Here is a 17059-nt window from a genome sequence, read left to right as displayed (position 1 = left end):
TTTTTACCAGGTGGTCTTCAAGTCCATTAATATATAAGTTAAAAAGAAAAGGTGCTAATATACAGCCCTGTCTGACTCCTCGGTTAATTTTAAAATCTCTCGTTACTTTCATGTCTCTTGTAAAACGCACATTTGCTCGGGTGTCGTTGTGTAAGTCGGCCAGAAAGTTGATCAAGTTATTTTCTACGCCCATTTTTTGCAGGACTTCCCATAGTTTGCTCCTATCGACGCAGTCAAAAGCAGAGGAAAGGTCCATAAAGGCCATATACACAGTTCCCTCTCTTGCTTGGGTGTATTTACCACTAATTAGATACAGATTCAGGCACTGTGTGGTTGTTGCATGACCTGGCCTGAATCCATATTGTGCAGGGGTCATTATGTTGTGTTGTTTGGCCCATGCATTCAGCCTCTTTAGTAGAATCCCACCCACTACCTTCGCAACAGAGTTTATCAGGGAGATTGGTCTGTAGCAGGCCGCTTTTGTTCTGTCCCCCTTTTTGTAGACAGGGACAATGGTAGATGCTCCCCAAGATTTAGGAGCCCCCACTTCGACCCCGGCATTAATGACAGATGTAAGAATGGGAGCCCATAAGGTGATGTTAGACTTGAATAGGTCAGGACAGGGACCCATATTTAGTATTTTTCACGCAGCACACCGCAGCAAGCCACTTTGCTGCGCTTCATTAAAGAAAAAGGTCAGGAATGTGCCATATTGAAAATTATATGGTGCATCCTTGTCCTTTACTAGCTCTGGTGCACGTTTGGCTGCCTAGCGCTAATGAAGGCCCCTCTGCATCATGATGCAAGGGTGCCTGAGTTGTAGGCGGGATTGTTTTTGTGCAGGTTTTGCACAAAAACAATCCGCAGATGCATTTTCCTCTTTCTTCCTATACTGCAGAATGCAGAACACGTAGAAAGAGGAAAAAACGAGGAGAAATACAGATATTTCTCCTCGTTACACCTCACCTTGGGAGGCATAGGATTTTGACGTATTCCCATGTCTAAAACTAATGGTAAATCTAGGAAAACACCAAAACCCATGGGTGAATGTGTGGGAACACACTTGCCCTTTTGATGGGCTAAATATTTTTTTTTAAAAAGGAAAACCATGTTTTCTGTGTCTTCTCTGCATCTATGTAATTTTCCCTGGAACGAAAGACCACTGGTCGAAAGTGTTTATGTAAATTAAAACTCAAAAGATCTGATAGGATGACAGGGCTTTGACGTGGGTCGGTTCCTTGTATCAGAGACATGTCTATAGCTCCTATAGGTATGCAGAAGCTACTATTGGGGAGGCAGTCTGATTAACTTAGGACATTGTAAGGATTGTGTCATTGCTCTAGTTGTCGGACCTAGAATTGCATGCAACCACTGTTGTCGGGCCTAGAATTGGATGATAACACTGTTTCAATATAGGTGCCTCCTCTTTGCAGCGGTTCCTTCAATATTTTTGTTTAATGTACAATCTCCAGCTAATTCAGACTATGTTTGTCCAGATGCTATCACTAGTTGGGTGCTGCAAGTCCATTCTACCAGTAAGCCATGATTAGTACTGGCCTCCAGTGGTGTTCTTAATCAACTGAAGGTGGCTGTCTTGCCTTGTGATTTACTGCACAGACTGAGTCTAAAATACTGAGGCAACCATTTCCCAAACAACTTGAAAGTACTTCTTTTTAAAATTCAGAGTCAAATCTTATTACCTAATGGATCTACCCCCAGCTATATTGCAGTGCTGGAGCACTTGCCTACTCTTTCTGTATTTTCTTTCTGTAATCCTTGGACAGTTTTAGTAGCATTTCGAAACATGTATTTGATCTAGTAGAGTTGTTTGTTGTTGTAAAGGTCTTGTGATGCTCCCTTGGGTAAGAGGGTATTCATACCTAGTTCAAGAAAATAACCATGATGATAACAATGAGAATAACAAAGACATTGATGACGATGACGACGATGATGATGACGTTGACAACGACAATGAGCACAACCTGACAATAATACTTAGACTCAAGCAGACCTTACCTTTACAACTTAATGATGGGGTCTCCCAAATCCCATCTTCTGTGCAAGTTGCAACATTTGTTCCTGATTCACTGTAAAATCCATTCATACAGTGGTACTGAATGTTACTCCCAAATAGTGTGTTGTTGTTCACTGTTATATTACTGTTTTTGATCTCAGGGGGTCTCCCGCAGTCGATCTCTGAGAAACACATGAATAACAAACATTGAAGCCTAATGAAGTACACACCTCTCAACCCACCATCATTTGGAAGGTGTCACCTCCTGGGGCACATCTTCACACAGCAAATAAAGCACACTACTATCCATTGACATGAATGGATCACTGCCTTGAAAACCTTCTTCACCAACTATGATATTTTTAATTTCCATATATTTCTAATTAATCGTCCATTAAAACAACTGAATAGCACCTTCATTGGCGTCTCAAAAGGTTGACAGGTATGAAGGTCTCTACAGTGTTTTAAAGCCATCTTGAATCCATATGTTGTCAAATTTGTGGTATCTTTAGACTTTGATAAAGTCTAATAAGGCACAACGGCAAAGCACTTTGAACATTTGTCTTACAATACTACATGGCCCCTTGTCAAATCTAATCCTACAAAAACTAGAAATAATATGAATAGTTTTATGAATATCCCCTTGAGCAAACATTGATTGGATTTCATTATATTTCGAAATTTATATAGCACACCTGGACCTCATCAGTGTTAAGGCACTTTACATTAAAACTTCTATAGTAACCCCCCAGAGGTGCGGCCATAGCGATGCGCCTGCGGCTCATCCAATTAAAGTACCTGCATAGGGTATACTTTACCAGGGAGAGATTGTGGCGGGCGGGCATGATTGCATCCCCAGACTGTCTCCGATGTGGCCAGGAAGTGGGGACACTGATCCACACAGTATGGAGTTGTAGCTCTTTGGCTAGGTTCTGGAAAGGGGTGTGGGATTGTATGTCCGAGGTCCTGGGGTGGGAACTCCCTCGTACACCAAAGTTGGGTCTACAACATGTGATGGAGGGGGTGGGGGGTAACACGTATAAGAGACATTTATTGTTACTGGGTCTAACCTTAGCCAAAAGAGATGGAGCCAAAGCATGGAAGGATCCCCGGGCCCCCTCAGTGCTGGCGTGGAAGAGAGGGCTATATTTCTGTATGGGGCTGGAGCAGCCAATCTTTGTTGCCCGAGGATGCCCGCAAAGCATTACAGGATATGGAAACGCTGAGCGGACTTTCGGGCCTGTGGTTGGAGCCTCCGGTGGAACGGGAGGATTATCTGGAGGTGGCATGAAGGGGCCAAGATGGAAGGTGTGTGCATGCTGTCAGTTCAGAGTACAGTTTATAAGAGATGTGAGACGATATTGTGTGACTGGGATGGATGGGACCCAGGAGGGAGGAGTTGGGGTAAGGGGAGGGTTAAGGGGTGGGGGGTATAGAATTGTTAGGTTTGATGCTTCCAATTAACTCAAAATGATGAGTAGATTGCCTATCATCTGATGTTGTATATTTGACCTGCAGTTACCTCCGGAGTGCGGAGCACTAACCATATGTGCAATCTGTCAATAAAAATTGTTTTAAAAAAAAAAAACTTCTAAAGTAACAACGTACATCAAGAAGGGGCAAGAGGAATTACGGCATAGTCCTTAACAAATGTATTGAGCATTAAAGACAGAGCATATGAAGATAGAACCCGTCAGATCAATGCAAAACACCAGTGTTAGTGTAAGTATTGTCTGAAAAGGTGAGCATTCAGTTGTTTTTGATAGATAGTGATTGGTACCAAAATTTTGCAGTATGGAAACTGTGAGTTCCAGGCTGCAGGAGCTTCACCGGAACAGGGTTGTCTTTGAGCAGTAAAAGTTCTAAACTGAGGGGTTTCAAGGAGAAGATAGTTATGGCTTCTTTGTCTTCCAAAATTCTTGAGCAAGTCTGCCTGGTAATGTGGTGTTTTGCCACAGATGGCCTTGTGGAAAAAGCAGCAGATCTTGAATTTGTTTACAGCCAAAATTGGCAGCCAATGAAACTCTTCAAGTACAGGAGAAATGTGCTAAAAGTTTCTAGCAGAGTGGGCTAACCAATTTGCTGACTGAAGTACCGCTTTGAAGCACTCCAGCCTGTACAGCATACCCAAATTCCCATCTTCAAATGATCAATGCATGGACAGCCCCTTTTAGCAGATCAGTGGGGACAGATGTTTTTAATGCATGAAGATGAAAGATTGCAACTTTGCCCATCTTAATAATATGAGAGGTAAAGTTGAGGGCTGAGATTGCACCTCCTCAATGCAATCATCTTTCGGATAAGATTATAACTATGCTATTTATTATTTATTCAGTGGACTATTTTCTACAACACCTGACATACCGATTTGCAGCCTGTTCAGAGTACTGTTGCAATACAAAGAAGTGAAAGTTGAACATAAATCCTCCCTGACTGATGTAAGGAAAATATTATGAGTAATACATCTCTCTAAATCAAATAACAGCTTTAAATACATATTAAAAATTCAATAATTTCTCTCCAAATATTAGCTTATGAGTAATGAAAATACACTCATTTTCATCTTGAATAGATGATTTTGTACCTTGGGTATACATGTAATAGTTCAACCAAACAAAAGCTTCTATAATAATAGTCTGGGCTGCATCCAGGGGAGCTACTCGCAGGTACCTGGAGAGCTACTGGTAGCTCACAAGCTACTCGTTAGAGACACCTGCTCTATGGTATTATCTCACTTCTACTTTAAATTTTATTCTCACGTTTCTGGGGACAGTAATCAGAAGGTCATCAGTTCTTGGCTTCTGCTACTTGGATGGTTGCTTGTATAAGGATAGCATGGATGCAAATGCTTTCCGCTCCCCTGACGAGTTCCGAAATTAACTCTCTACCCTACACTTCTTGCTCTGCATTAATATATTTTCCTTCATTCTATTTAGCTGCCTAGAGAGAAACTGATCTACTGTGGACATGAACAGCGTCTGTCTTCGGTCATCGAAGATCAAGTCGTTCACTTCTCGGAAACCGGCATAATTCATCCCCCGGAAGGGCCATCTAAGATGGCATGTGTCTTCAGCCTTTGGAAATTAAGTCATGAAGCAAAACTTTGGGTGGTATTCTCTCACTGGATGGAAAATTGTTTCTGCCTTAAGGGTGTCTTTTGATGTCACCACATTGTGCGAAGATGTTGAGTGGCGACTATTAGTGGTACACCTCCCAGCAGAGAATGCACTGCAAGAGCCTCCACAAAACAATTATGATGAAAGTGAATGGGAACTTCATGAGGATGAAGGACAGAGGCTATTTCCTCAGGGGAGACTTCTAAGATTAATCCATTGAAACCACACTGAACATGGAGTACCGTATGTGATTACAAGAAGCTGAATATGTACCTCTTCAAAGAAATACCAAATCCAGGTGCTGAATACAGGTCCCATCCTCTGCTGGAGGTCAGTAGACCCTCACCCACACTCCCGGGTAACCCATCTTGAATGATCTCATTGCCTTTGGCCCCTTACCATGCCTTCTTGCCTCTGACTAGATTTGCTCTTTATAAATACCACGTACATGCATACGTATATACATACATATGCAGCCAGGACGTTTTCAATGGAAGGCTTCCCATCGGATCCTCTGCTTGCCTCTGTTCACATCTCTCTGAGGAGCATACTCCTCTCATTTGTTTATATTTTGAAGAGATTATCCAATGTTCCACAGCAGTGATTTGAACTGCAGTTTCCCAAGCAGAATATGACTTTGTTTGTGATGTTTGCTTGCACAAGGTAGACACAATCCAAACCCCGCCTCCCATTTATGGAGATCAAAATTGTGGCAATCAGTAGCCACGTCTCAATTATTTAGTGTGGGTCAAAAGAGTTCCAAAGTATGACAATGGTGTAATGATCTGCTCAACACCAAACTCCCAGTTATTCGCTTTTCATTTTTTCTGCTTTCACAGTTGTTGATTAATAGTAAAGTGAGACACCATTGCTTTAGGTCTACTAATCTGTAATGTGTTCCTATCATGGCTACCCCTTTCTTTCAGGGCATTTATGTCACTATATACCACTCTTCCTCCTTGTACTCACCTTACACTGTATGGTACCAGAATACTGTTTTTTGGGGGGGTTTTGAAAAATATTTTATTGGTTTTCAACCTGAACAACGTGATACTGTTGTCAGAATATTGCCATATATAATATCATATCCAAAATGTCATCTGCAAAAATGTTGCCCCACTGGAGGCAATATTCCCACAAACTATTTTTCGCTTTACGCAGCTATAAAATGCTTCTAAGTTCACATTGCAGGTTTGCATGCAGAATCAAGACAAGAGATAAGTCATTTTGTGTGTGACCATAGTGAGCAAGTCACCACATAGTATGTGTTGTGAGAAGGAGTGTGACAGAGACTAGAAGGATCAAACATCATTTCTTTTTTTAAACATCAAGCAATACAATCTTTAGTTTGGCATTTGTTGCTTCTAATGCGTTTGTACTCCCTCACTGAATGAGTTTACGGTTGATACTTAGACCCCTGGAAATACACTTCTGCAGGAATCCTGACATTTCTCACCTGCCACCAATTTCTCTCCAGTATATTTTGAAAAGGTGTGAAGGACATTGAAATAAAGCATAAAGAATAAAATAAGAGGCAATGTAAGTGTGGCAACAGCAACAACATTGCCCTTTGGAAGAGGTTTGCAGTCAAAATCTCAGGGAGCCTCTTGAAAGTTACAAGCTTGATATATATCAGGGCTGGCTCCACTTTTCAGCCTTCAAAAGTTCACATAGATGTGCCACTAAGCGCATCAAAATAGCATCACTGCGGCATCATGGACTAGATAAAGAATCAAATTAGAGTTTTATGCAGTAAGATTCTGCGATGATTTTATGGTTTCTCCAAAAATTACAAAGGGGAATAAAAGTAGCAGTCTTTTCAGAAATAACCTTGCTGTGACACAAATAATGTCAATGGAACTAGTAACCAAGAACCATAAAAATAGTAACCCAAAAATTCATATCAGGGGCAAAATTCTGACATTAGGCTTATGATGTGATTTTACTTATTCCACAAGTCCTAAAAAAGAAGTGGGGGTTCTAACTTAGGGGCCGATTATGATCGCGGATAATCCGCATCCTCCGGGCCGGCGGAAGCCACGGCCGGCCCGGAGGATGCGGATCAAACGCTGCGGACTGGAAAAAGACCCCCGTCAGATTAGGATGGCTGGGGGATATTTTTTCCGTCCACAGCTTTTCCGCCGCGGTCGCCTTCCGACCGCGGCGGAAAAGCTCTAACATGGCTGGCGGTGTCTATCAGACACCGCCAGACATATTAGGATGGCGGCGGTCCTATGCCTTTCCACGGCGGCATTTCCACTGTGGAAAGGCATACAGTCTTTTCTTTGGGGGCCAGTTGCGGGCCCCCAGGGATGAAGGGGGGGTGGGGGTGCATATGGAGGGTACCTATGGTACCCCCCTGCCTTTGCCTGCACGAAGCGGCAGGCACCACGCAGTGCCTGCCGCTTCGTGCATGCAAAGGTAAACATGCACTTTTTAACCTTGCGGCGGGTGCTGCTTGAAGCAGCATCCACCGCAATGTTAAATGTAGGGAATGTGACCGCCAGGGTGGCGGTCACATACTAATTTGAATGGAGGGACCACCGCTGCCCATGCGGACGGTCCCTCTTCCTCGGGGGTGGCGCACCATCCTAATGACCCCCCAAGTCTGGCAAGATTGTGAAGTGAGTTATGAAGCAAAGGGACAAGAATGATGTATGCCAACGCTCCTGATTCAGGCAGAAGACTCACAATTTTGTAAACTACACATGTTGGCTTTTGTAGATAATTGAAGGGCGTGCGTAGGATGAAAAGAGTCCAAGGATTGACAATAGAATTTTCAAATTTCTTTACTAATCAAATTTGTAAGTTGGTTCAAAACAGAAAGTACAGGCAACAAGTTTCATTCTCATAGAGAACTTCGTCAGGGCTTCTCACGTCAATAATGTAGTGTTAGCGTTCTAGTTCGTAGCGTGTGGATGACGTAGCACGTACGAACTAGAGCACGAGGCAGATGCGCATGCGCGAGCGGCGGTTCGCGCCACAGAGCGAGAGAGAGCTGCACGGAACGCAACGGAGCTCAGACGCCCGGCGCTCTTCCAGATAATTGCAGATATAATTAATAAAAGCATCTCCAGCCCACACAACGATTCCAGTTGCTTCTTTTAAGGGTTAAACACCAACATCACAGTGCCGACGAGGAGTGGGATGTCCCACACACCAACTCGTGGAAAAAAAAAGAGAGCTACATTTCTTCGGTGGGTGGAGGTGCAGGAGGAATCTGGTGAGCGCTGAGAGATCCAATCTGCCACCCATACAGGTGGACACAAACAGCAGAAAAGCACTGGAAGAGCGTGGCAGTGGCAAGCAAATAAGAAAAGGGAGAGACAAGGGAGCAGTGCTCACCACATGCCCTGGAGCCAAACAGCGCCACATCGTGCACAGAAATACGGTAGGAAAGGGGCAGTACCACAGCTAGGCCCTGGCTGAACAAAGTGGACAGGGTGAAGGAGGAGGAAGAGTACCCCGCACCGACACGTTGCAAGAAAGAAACGCCAACGCGCCAGGCAGCCCCAGGAACCAGGGAGGGACGCTAGTGCACCAGGCAGCCCCACAAACCAAGGGGGCGAACCAGGAGAACAACCCAAGATGAGCAATCAGGCTTCATCACTCACAGCGCCGATTCTGTTTCTGCCCAAGCCAGGTGAACCCCAAATGAAATGGGAGGACTGGAGGGAGTATTTTAAGAATTACCTAGAAGCATTGGAAGATGAAAACGGAGAGGAATTCTCTAGTGCGAGGAGAAAACGGATACTCCTACACAACTTGAACCCTGAAGGGATAAGAGTGTTCACGAACATAGTACCCGCAACTCGACAAGCGGCAGACGTAGATGTCTTTAAGCATGCCTTGGAGGACCTAAATACTCACTACCGCCCTGCAGTATGTGTCTCCATTGATCGTTTCAACTTTCAACAGAGGAAACAAGGCTAAGGAGAGTCCATAGACGTCGCAGCCTTGCGAAGACTGGCGATCACGTGCAAGTATGGAGCTTCACAGGACGATTTTATCAAAGACCAAATCGTGATGCACACCACCAATAAGACTGGACAGGAGAAGTTGTGGGCGCACGGAGAAGCAACGCTAAAGGAGGTGATCGCGATGGTAAAGAAAGCGGAGCTTTCGAAGCGTTGCGCTGAAGCAGCGAAAAGAGAAAATGCACAGAGGATCATGGTCAACAAAGTGGACGACGCTGAGCCCTCCGGGAGACACAAAATGGCGCCCAGACATGGTAGAGGAACCAACAAATGGGTGGGAAAACCTAGCCAAGCGAGGAAGCCAATTGCCGACAGCAGGTCCATGTGCTACAGGTGCGGCAGCACATCCCACTCAGCCCAGGACAGGCACTGCCCAGCATTCCGTGCCACGTGCATGTTCTGCGGGCTGATAGGTCATTATGAGAAGGTTTGTCGCAGGAAAGAGAGGAAGTCGGTGGTGAAATACATAGCACAATCGCAGCCAGCAGATGAAGAAGATGAGGAAACAGACGAGGATGACCAGGTGCTATGCATTGAAGAACAGGTGTTGGGCATAGACGTCAAACGCTCCGATAAACCACGTGCGGACATGCTAATAGGGGGAGTGAAGATCAGGATAGCAATAGACTCCCCATACACCATTGTTCAACGGTCAGTGTGGGAGGAAGAATTCATGCCCCGCCTGGTCCCCAAGTTGGAGCCACCGGATATAAGACCTATCTCGTACACAAACAATCTGATCCCCATGGTAGGATACAGGAGCCTGAAATTCAAATTCAGAGGAAGGACTGCGACATGCAAACTGTACGTGGCGGAGAAAGGCCCCTCCATTCTGGGATAGAGAGATCAGGGGGACCTAGGGATCAAACTAGACCCAGGAGGAAAAGAACAAGTGCTGTTGATGGACAGCGACAAGTGGCCGGACCTGGAGAGAGTAAAAAGGAACTTTCACAAAGTGTTCAGAGGGACGGTTGGGAAGCTGGAGAAGTTCATGCACAAACTCATACTAAAGGAGAACTCCCGGCCAGTATCCCACAAAGTCCGCAATGTGCCCATAGCGGTGAAAGAAGCAGTGCAACAAGAACTACGCAGGCTGGAAGAACAGGGAATAATCAAACCCATTGACAGCTCAGAATGGTTGGCCCCCCTAGTGGTAGCCAGGAAACCAAATGGCAAGGTACGCTTGTGTGTGGACCTCCGCGAGCTGAACAAGTGCCTGATCGTCGAGAAATTACCACTTCCCCGCATTGAGGAGATGTTGGCCAAAACGAGAGGAGTGAAGTGGTTCTCAACTGTGAACCTCGCGTCCGCCTATCATCAAATTGACTTGCATCCGTCTAGCAGGAAACTCACGTCCTTCATAACGCCATATGGATGCTATCAATTCCGCAGGATGCCCTTCGGATTGGCGTCGGCTGCAGCGGTGTTTCAAAAGCTAATGCACCGCCTATTCAAGGACGTTGAAGGCATCCAGTACTTCCAAGACAACATCTTAATAATGGGAACAGATTGTGAAGACCATGAGAATAAACTGAACAAAGTACTAAGTGTGCTGCAGGAGAAGGGTCTCACAGCAGAATGGGAGAAATGCAGGTTAGGAATGACGTCCGTCACCGACCTGGGGCACGAAATAGGTGGACAAGGGATCACTCCTAAAAGTGAGAACGTGAAAGCCATCTGTGATGCCAGGGCTCCGGTCTCCAAGGATGAAGTGCGGTCATTTCTCGGGATGGCCGAGTACTATAGCAAGTTCGTCCAGCATTTTGCCACAAAAACTTACAAATTGAGACAGCTAATAAGAGACAAAACAGCGTTCCTCTGGGATGATGAGGCACAGGGAGAGTGTGATGAGCTGAAGAGAAACATCAGCCAGGCGGTGCCTTTGCATTTATATGACCCCACAGGAAAAACGATCCTGACCACCGATGCCAGCGAGAAAGGCTTAGCAGCGGTCCTTGCGCAGGAACGTGAAGACAACACGGTGGAAACCCTCAGCTTTGCTTCCAGAGCGTTATCCCCCACGGAACAAAAGTTCAGCGTGATCGAGAAGGAAATGCTGGCTGCCACATGGGGCATGGGAAAGTTCAGGCAGTTCCTGTGGGGCACGAGGTTTCGTTTACAGACTGACCACAAGCCTTTAGTCAAGGTGCTCACCTCAAGTGGGCATGCCACAGCCACCCCACGCATAGCCAAAATGACTCTTAAACTGCTGGAGTACACGTATGACGTGGTGTACATACCAGGCACGCGCAACAAGGTAGCTGACTATCTGAGCAGGGCCTCAGCCATGGAGGAGGCGCCCCTACACATAACAGAGAACGAAGAGATGGTGGCGGTGATGGAGGACACGGAAAGAGCCATCAGCAAACAGGAGTGGACACTAGCGTATGAAGAGGACAAAGACATCCAGGAGGTCAAGAACTGCCTCATCAAAGGATGGCCGGACAAGAAAAGACTGAGAGAAACACTCAGGAAATGTTATGAAGTGTGAGAGGAGTTATCCATGAGCGATTCAGGCACCTTCCTGTATCGCGGCTACAAAGTGGTGCCCCCAAAGAAATTAACCTCCCCCCTCCTGAACCAACTGCACAAAGGTTTTGACCGGGAATGGACGTCCAGGTGGAGAGGCACATGAGAGACTGCATCCAGTGCCAATGTGCAGACAAAGTACTCAAACCGTTCAGACCAGCGTTGGGAAGATTCGAGCTGCTCTGCAACCCATGGAAAGAAGTTGCAGTTGACATCCTAGGGCCAGTATTGGACAAACAAGGTACTGCAAATTACTTATGTGAGTTGATAGACAAATACTCCAAGTGGCCGGAAGTGAAGGTGGAAGAGGAAATGGACTCTGATGTAGTGATCAAGTTCCTCACCTCGGTGCTCTTGAAAGAAGGAATCCCTCGAACCATTTTGATGGACAACGGCCCGCAATTCACATCGGACAAGTGGCAGCGTTACATGGAGAGAAATGGTATCAAGTCCAAGCACACCTCGGTGTATCACCCTGCAAGCAACGGACAGGTGGAAAGATTTAACCGAGGACTATCGGACTTTCTTTGCATTTCATTATTGTGTAAAAAAGGGGAGATATGCAGTGTTAGCGTTCTAGTTCATAGCGTGCGGATGACGTAGCACGTATGAACTAGAATGCGAGGCAGATGCGCATGCGCGAGCGGCGGTTTGCGCCACAGAGCGAGAGAGAGCGGCATGGAGCGCAACGGAGCTCAGACGCCCAGCGCTCTTCCAGATAATTGCAGATATAATTAATAAAAGCATCTCCAGCCCACACAACGATTCCAGTTGCTTCTTTTAAGGGGTAAACACCAACATCACAGACTGAGATAGCTCCATGAGCACTGAAGCAGTGAAACTGAAATAAGCTGATGGCTCATTTCAGTTTCACTTTCAATGTACTAACGTCAGAGCACCACGCTTGAATGATTGTAAAAGAAAATACCTTGGAAGGCTGGGGAAACTCTTCCCCAGCTCCAGAGGCAAAAAATTGTAAGGGAAATCTCTCTGCTGTTTGCCGCAGAGGGATTATCATGTGGTGTGCCAAGGACGTAACGTTACCTCCTCTGCATACCAGCACCACAGCCGAGGACGTAACTGTTAAATCCTCGGGTTGAGAATCTAGGCCATATCACAAATAGAGGGCTTATGACAATTGAAGTACCTCTTAGTTCTTTAATAACATTGTTTTCAGGGTAGGGGTGAGCATTAATGTTTTTATTTTCACACTAAATTCAATCTATCACTTTTAGTGAATGCCTGTCGATGCAGTGACATAATCTGAAATACTATTGTGAAAAGTTTCTGCATTTTAATGAAATGCAATTTTTTGAATTGGGAAGAGACTTTGCATATTTTATTGCATGAATTACTTGCCAGTACCATGACTCAGCGAGTGCACAGACTGTCCCTGTTAATTTGCTAACACTTCCATTTCTAAAGAAACTAGCATTTGAAAGCAAGGCTGGGGCCTAGGTGATTGCAATGGTACCCTCTAGGCCCTGCCTTTGGAATTGGAAACATTTATGTTATGTTTATATTACGTTATGTTATGTTATGTTACATTACGTTACATTTTGTTATGTTGTGTTATGTTATGGGTTTTTGTATCGCTCACCAACTCCCTCCCACACGAGTATCCCGCTGCTAATGCTACAATCAGATAGTTTAGAGATTGCAAGAGCCTTTGAATAACCAGGCTTTCAAATTCAAATTCAAATCAAGCTTTATTCTGTACATTAAGAATGTCCATAAAAGCAAACTATAATATAAAAACGATACATCAAACACCAAGATGCATTTATATATTCAGGCTTTCAGTATTTTTTTCCTTAATAACAAAATTCTGACAAAAGCACATTTTAAATGATAGCCTATTCCAATGGTAAAGAGCCATGTTAGAAATTGGGTTACTGGTTGATTGGGGTGTAAGCTCTGGTCAAGCAGCAACCACAATCCTTGTCAGGGTAAGGCATAAGCCAACCCCAAATTAACCTGTGCTCAACCCCTTGTGAGCTTGGCACAGAGCAGTCAGACTTGACTTAGAGGCAATGTGTAAAGTTTTGTGCAACACTTCAAACAGTAAAACAGTGAAAACACAACACAAAAAGGCTGCACACTGGGTTAGAAACCTAGAGCATCATTTAATAAATAAAACAACAGCAAAGTAACAGAAATCTTCAGTAGACCTTGAGTTAGGAATAAACTGTAATGTAGCACCTTACAATATAAATCAACAAACCGCGGATATCTGGCTGCACTGGGACAGGTCAAAGTCAAAGTTCAGGCCGACCACAATAGAGTGTGGCTTAGACACAGTCCCAGATAATTCCAGCTGAAATTTTACCTTCTCAAGTTTTGTGCCAAGAGTCCTCGTGCTGGAAAGGGTCACCGGAAGTAAGGAGAGCGCCACAGGAGGTAGTCGGCGTACAAAAAAGAGCAGGCCGGGTGTCATGTAGCTTCAGGCTGGTGGTCCCCCACAGGCTGTCGAAGTTGCTGTGCGAAGAGACGGCTGATGGTGGCTTGCACTGATTTTTGGAACACACTTGATTTCAAGGGCTTGAGAGCCACACTAAGTATCCAGGACCTGAGAGGCACCACTTGAGGGTCAGGAACTTGCTGAAGACGGGTCCAGTAGCTGTTGGGGAGCCTTTTATATCCCTGAGGCTCTGCTTAGGACAACAGCAAACTAGACCTTTGAGTCACTCTGGGGTCCTGGGTTCGAGATTGGGTTGCAGATCCAGTTCTTCTTAACCAGACAAGAGGGCCGCAGGCCAGCACAGCAGGGCAGCACTTCCTTTTGAGCAGCAGTCCAGCAGAGTGGCAGTCCCTGTAGCAGCACAGCAGTCCTTCTTTCTAGCACAGAATCCAGTAGCCCAGAAGTATACTGAAGTGGTGGTGTCTGAGGTTGTTCTTGTATGCACAGTTGTGCCTTTGAAGAAGTGAGAAGCTTCAGGAGGCATGCACTTGAAGTGTGCAGATGCCCTGCTTTCCCTGCCCCACCTTGCCGTCAAGACCTGGAACACCCTCCCCATCCCCCTAAGGCAGACCCAGGACCTCCTAACCTTCAGAAGACTCCTCAAGACCTGGCTATTGGAGCAGTAGCAGCACCCCCCCCCCTCCAGCGCCATGAGACCCCCGCGGGTAAGTAGTGCGCTTTACAAATGTTCTGATTGATTGATTGATTGATTGAACTGTAGGGTGTGGGTATGGGTAGCCATTTGTGTGCAGACAGCAACCAGCCTATTCAGATGTGAATAATACAGAGAAAGCGAGCAACCCAATATACCCTTGAGGGTTGGGGCACAGAATATGAAAGGGTAAAGGTACCTTCAAGGGATTTTGTTTTTGTTGTTTTCCAACTTTTTAAATACATTGCACCCTGCACATTAGGGCTGTAGAGGGCCCACCTTAGTGGTGACATATGTATTAAAAAAGAAGGTTTTGGCCTGGCAAAATGTTTATTTTGCCAGGTCAAAATGGCAGGTGAAAAAAAAACTCACAGGCTGTGCATTGGTAGGCCTGAGACATATTTAAAGGGCTACATAAGTGGGTGGGACAATCAATGCTGCAGGCCTACTAGTGGCATTTAATTTACAGGCTCTGGGCACATGCAGAGCACTTTACTAGAGACTCACAAGTGAATTAAATATGTCAATTGGGTATAAGCCTATGTAACCATGTTTTGAGCAGAGAGCACAAGCACTTTAGCACTGGTTAGCAGCGGTAAAGTGCGTAGATTCCTAAGTCCAGCAAAAACAAAATTAATGAAAGCAGGAGGTCTGAAGGTACAAAGTTAGGGGAAACCACACCAAGGATGCCAGGTCTAACAGGCCAGACAGTAGAAAGAACGCCCCATTTCGAGTGGTACGAATACACTGGAGGGGGGATTATAGAGAGCCTGTCATCCACAAAAATACCCAGATATCTTACCACTTTCTTGGAGAAAGGGACAGTACCAAGCAGACCAGATACCCAGTCCTCTGACTAAAACTCCTCTGCCTTGCCAAACAGTAACATTTCAATCTTACCTCCATTCAGCTGTAAACAACTCTGTTTCATCCAAGAAGCCACCTTTCTCATTCAAATAGAAAACCTTTCTTTGGTGGCTTTGAGATCCTGCCCAATCGAATGGGACGGGTATGCCCAGACGTGGGTCCCGTGCTCTCCATGCCACTAGAGTCAAGCTATCCTGGCTGATGAGGGCTGAAAGCCCGAAACCGGCCCTAGGATGCTTGTTTCAAGTCCAGGTAGGACCCGGACTGGCAGTTCAGGCTGGACTGTTCCCATTGGGCGCAGGGTCAAGACTGATTTGAATATGACTGGGTCCAAACTGGAATGGTATAGTTAGCACAAATATAATGGATTTAGTCCTAGATCTTTGTACTGGGGTGAAAGTATGATATTGTTCTGCATTCTGTCCATCAATTGTTCTTTTTGCATTTGTCACCCCAAGTGGGACAGGTATGCCCAGACGTGGGTCCTGTGTTCTCCATGCCACTGGAGTCAAGCTAGCCTGGCGGATGGGGGCTGAAAGCTCAAAACCGGTTGTAGGATGCTTGTTTCCAGTCCAGGTAGGACCTGGCCTGGCAGTTCGGGCTGGACTGTTCTCTTTGGGCGCAGGGTCAAGACTGATTTGCATATGGCTGGGTCCAAACTGGAAAGACATGGTGAGCAAAAAAACTATGGATTTAGGCCTGGATCTCTGTACTGGGGTGAATGTATAACTTTGTTCTGTATTCTGTCCATCAATTGTTCTTTTTGCATTTGTCACCCGTGGGATGGGTATGCTCAGACGTGGGTCCTGTGCTCTCCATGCCACTGGAGTCAAGCTATCCTGGCTGATAAGGGCTGGAAGCCCGAAACAGGTCCTAGTATGCTTGTTTCCAGTCCAGGTAGGACCTGGGCTGGACTGTTCCCATTGGGCACAGGGTCAAGACTGATTTGCATATGGATGGGTCCAAACTGGATTGGCATGGTGAGCAAAAAAATGAAGGATTTAGGCCCAGAATCTCTGTACTGGGGTGAATGTATGATATTGTTCTGCATTCTGTCCATCAATTGTTCTTTTTGCAATCGAAATCAGTAGCGGAGTATCATCCGCATAGGACAGGTTCTCAAACCCACAGGATTCTACAATCTTGGCTAACAGGGCAACATCGATATTAAAGACTGTTGGAGACTCCCCCTCCCCTGGTTATTGGGTGCAATCCTTGATTTAAAGGATAAATAGAGGCTACATGGGTTCTGTCTTTAAGAAAGTCCCTAAACCAGGCTAACTGAACTCCAATGTCATATAGTCTCTGTATAAGGACAGGGTGAGATACCATGTCAAAAGCAACCAACAATTCTAACAGAACCAACATCACTGCTCCACCTTCGGATGTACGGCATTAACGCGGGCATTTACACCGCGTGCCGTTACAACGCTGTTTTTACAA

At 45.5% G+C, this 17059-nt stretch overlaps 1 protein-coding gene across 4 annotated transcripts in view; it reads right to left on the bottom strand.

Annotated features, from left to right (window-relative positions):
• SUSD1 (sushi domain containing 1) overlaps positions 1 to 17059 on the bottom strand; it is a 767543-nt gene that overhangs the window by 518173 nt on the left and 232311 nt on the right. For all 4 annotated transcript variants that reach the window (XM_086962059.1, XM_086962061.1, XM_086962060.1 and 1 more), the window contains exon 6: positions 2017 to 2196. In XM_086962059.1, coding sequence (XP_086818185.1) covers positions 2017 to 2196 — 180 coding nt within the window. The remainder of the gene's footprint in view (positions 1 to 2016; positions 2197 to 17059) is intronic.

This window comes from Lissotriton vulgaris, chromosome 3_1 (assembly GCF_964263255.1).
Source record: "Lissotriton vulgaris chromosome 3_1, aLisVul1.2, whole genome shotgun sequence".
NCBI lineage: Eukaryota > Metazoa > Chordata > Amphibia > Caudata > Salamandridae > Lissotriton > Lissotriton vulgaris.
Note: the sequence above shows the minus strand (reverse complement) of the source record. Positions and strands in the feature narration are given on the sequence as shown.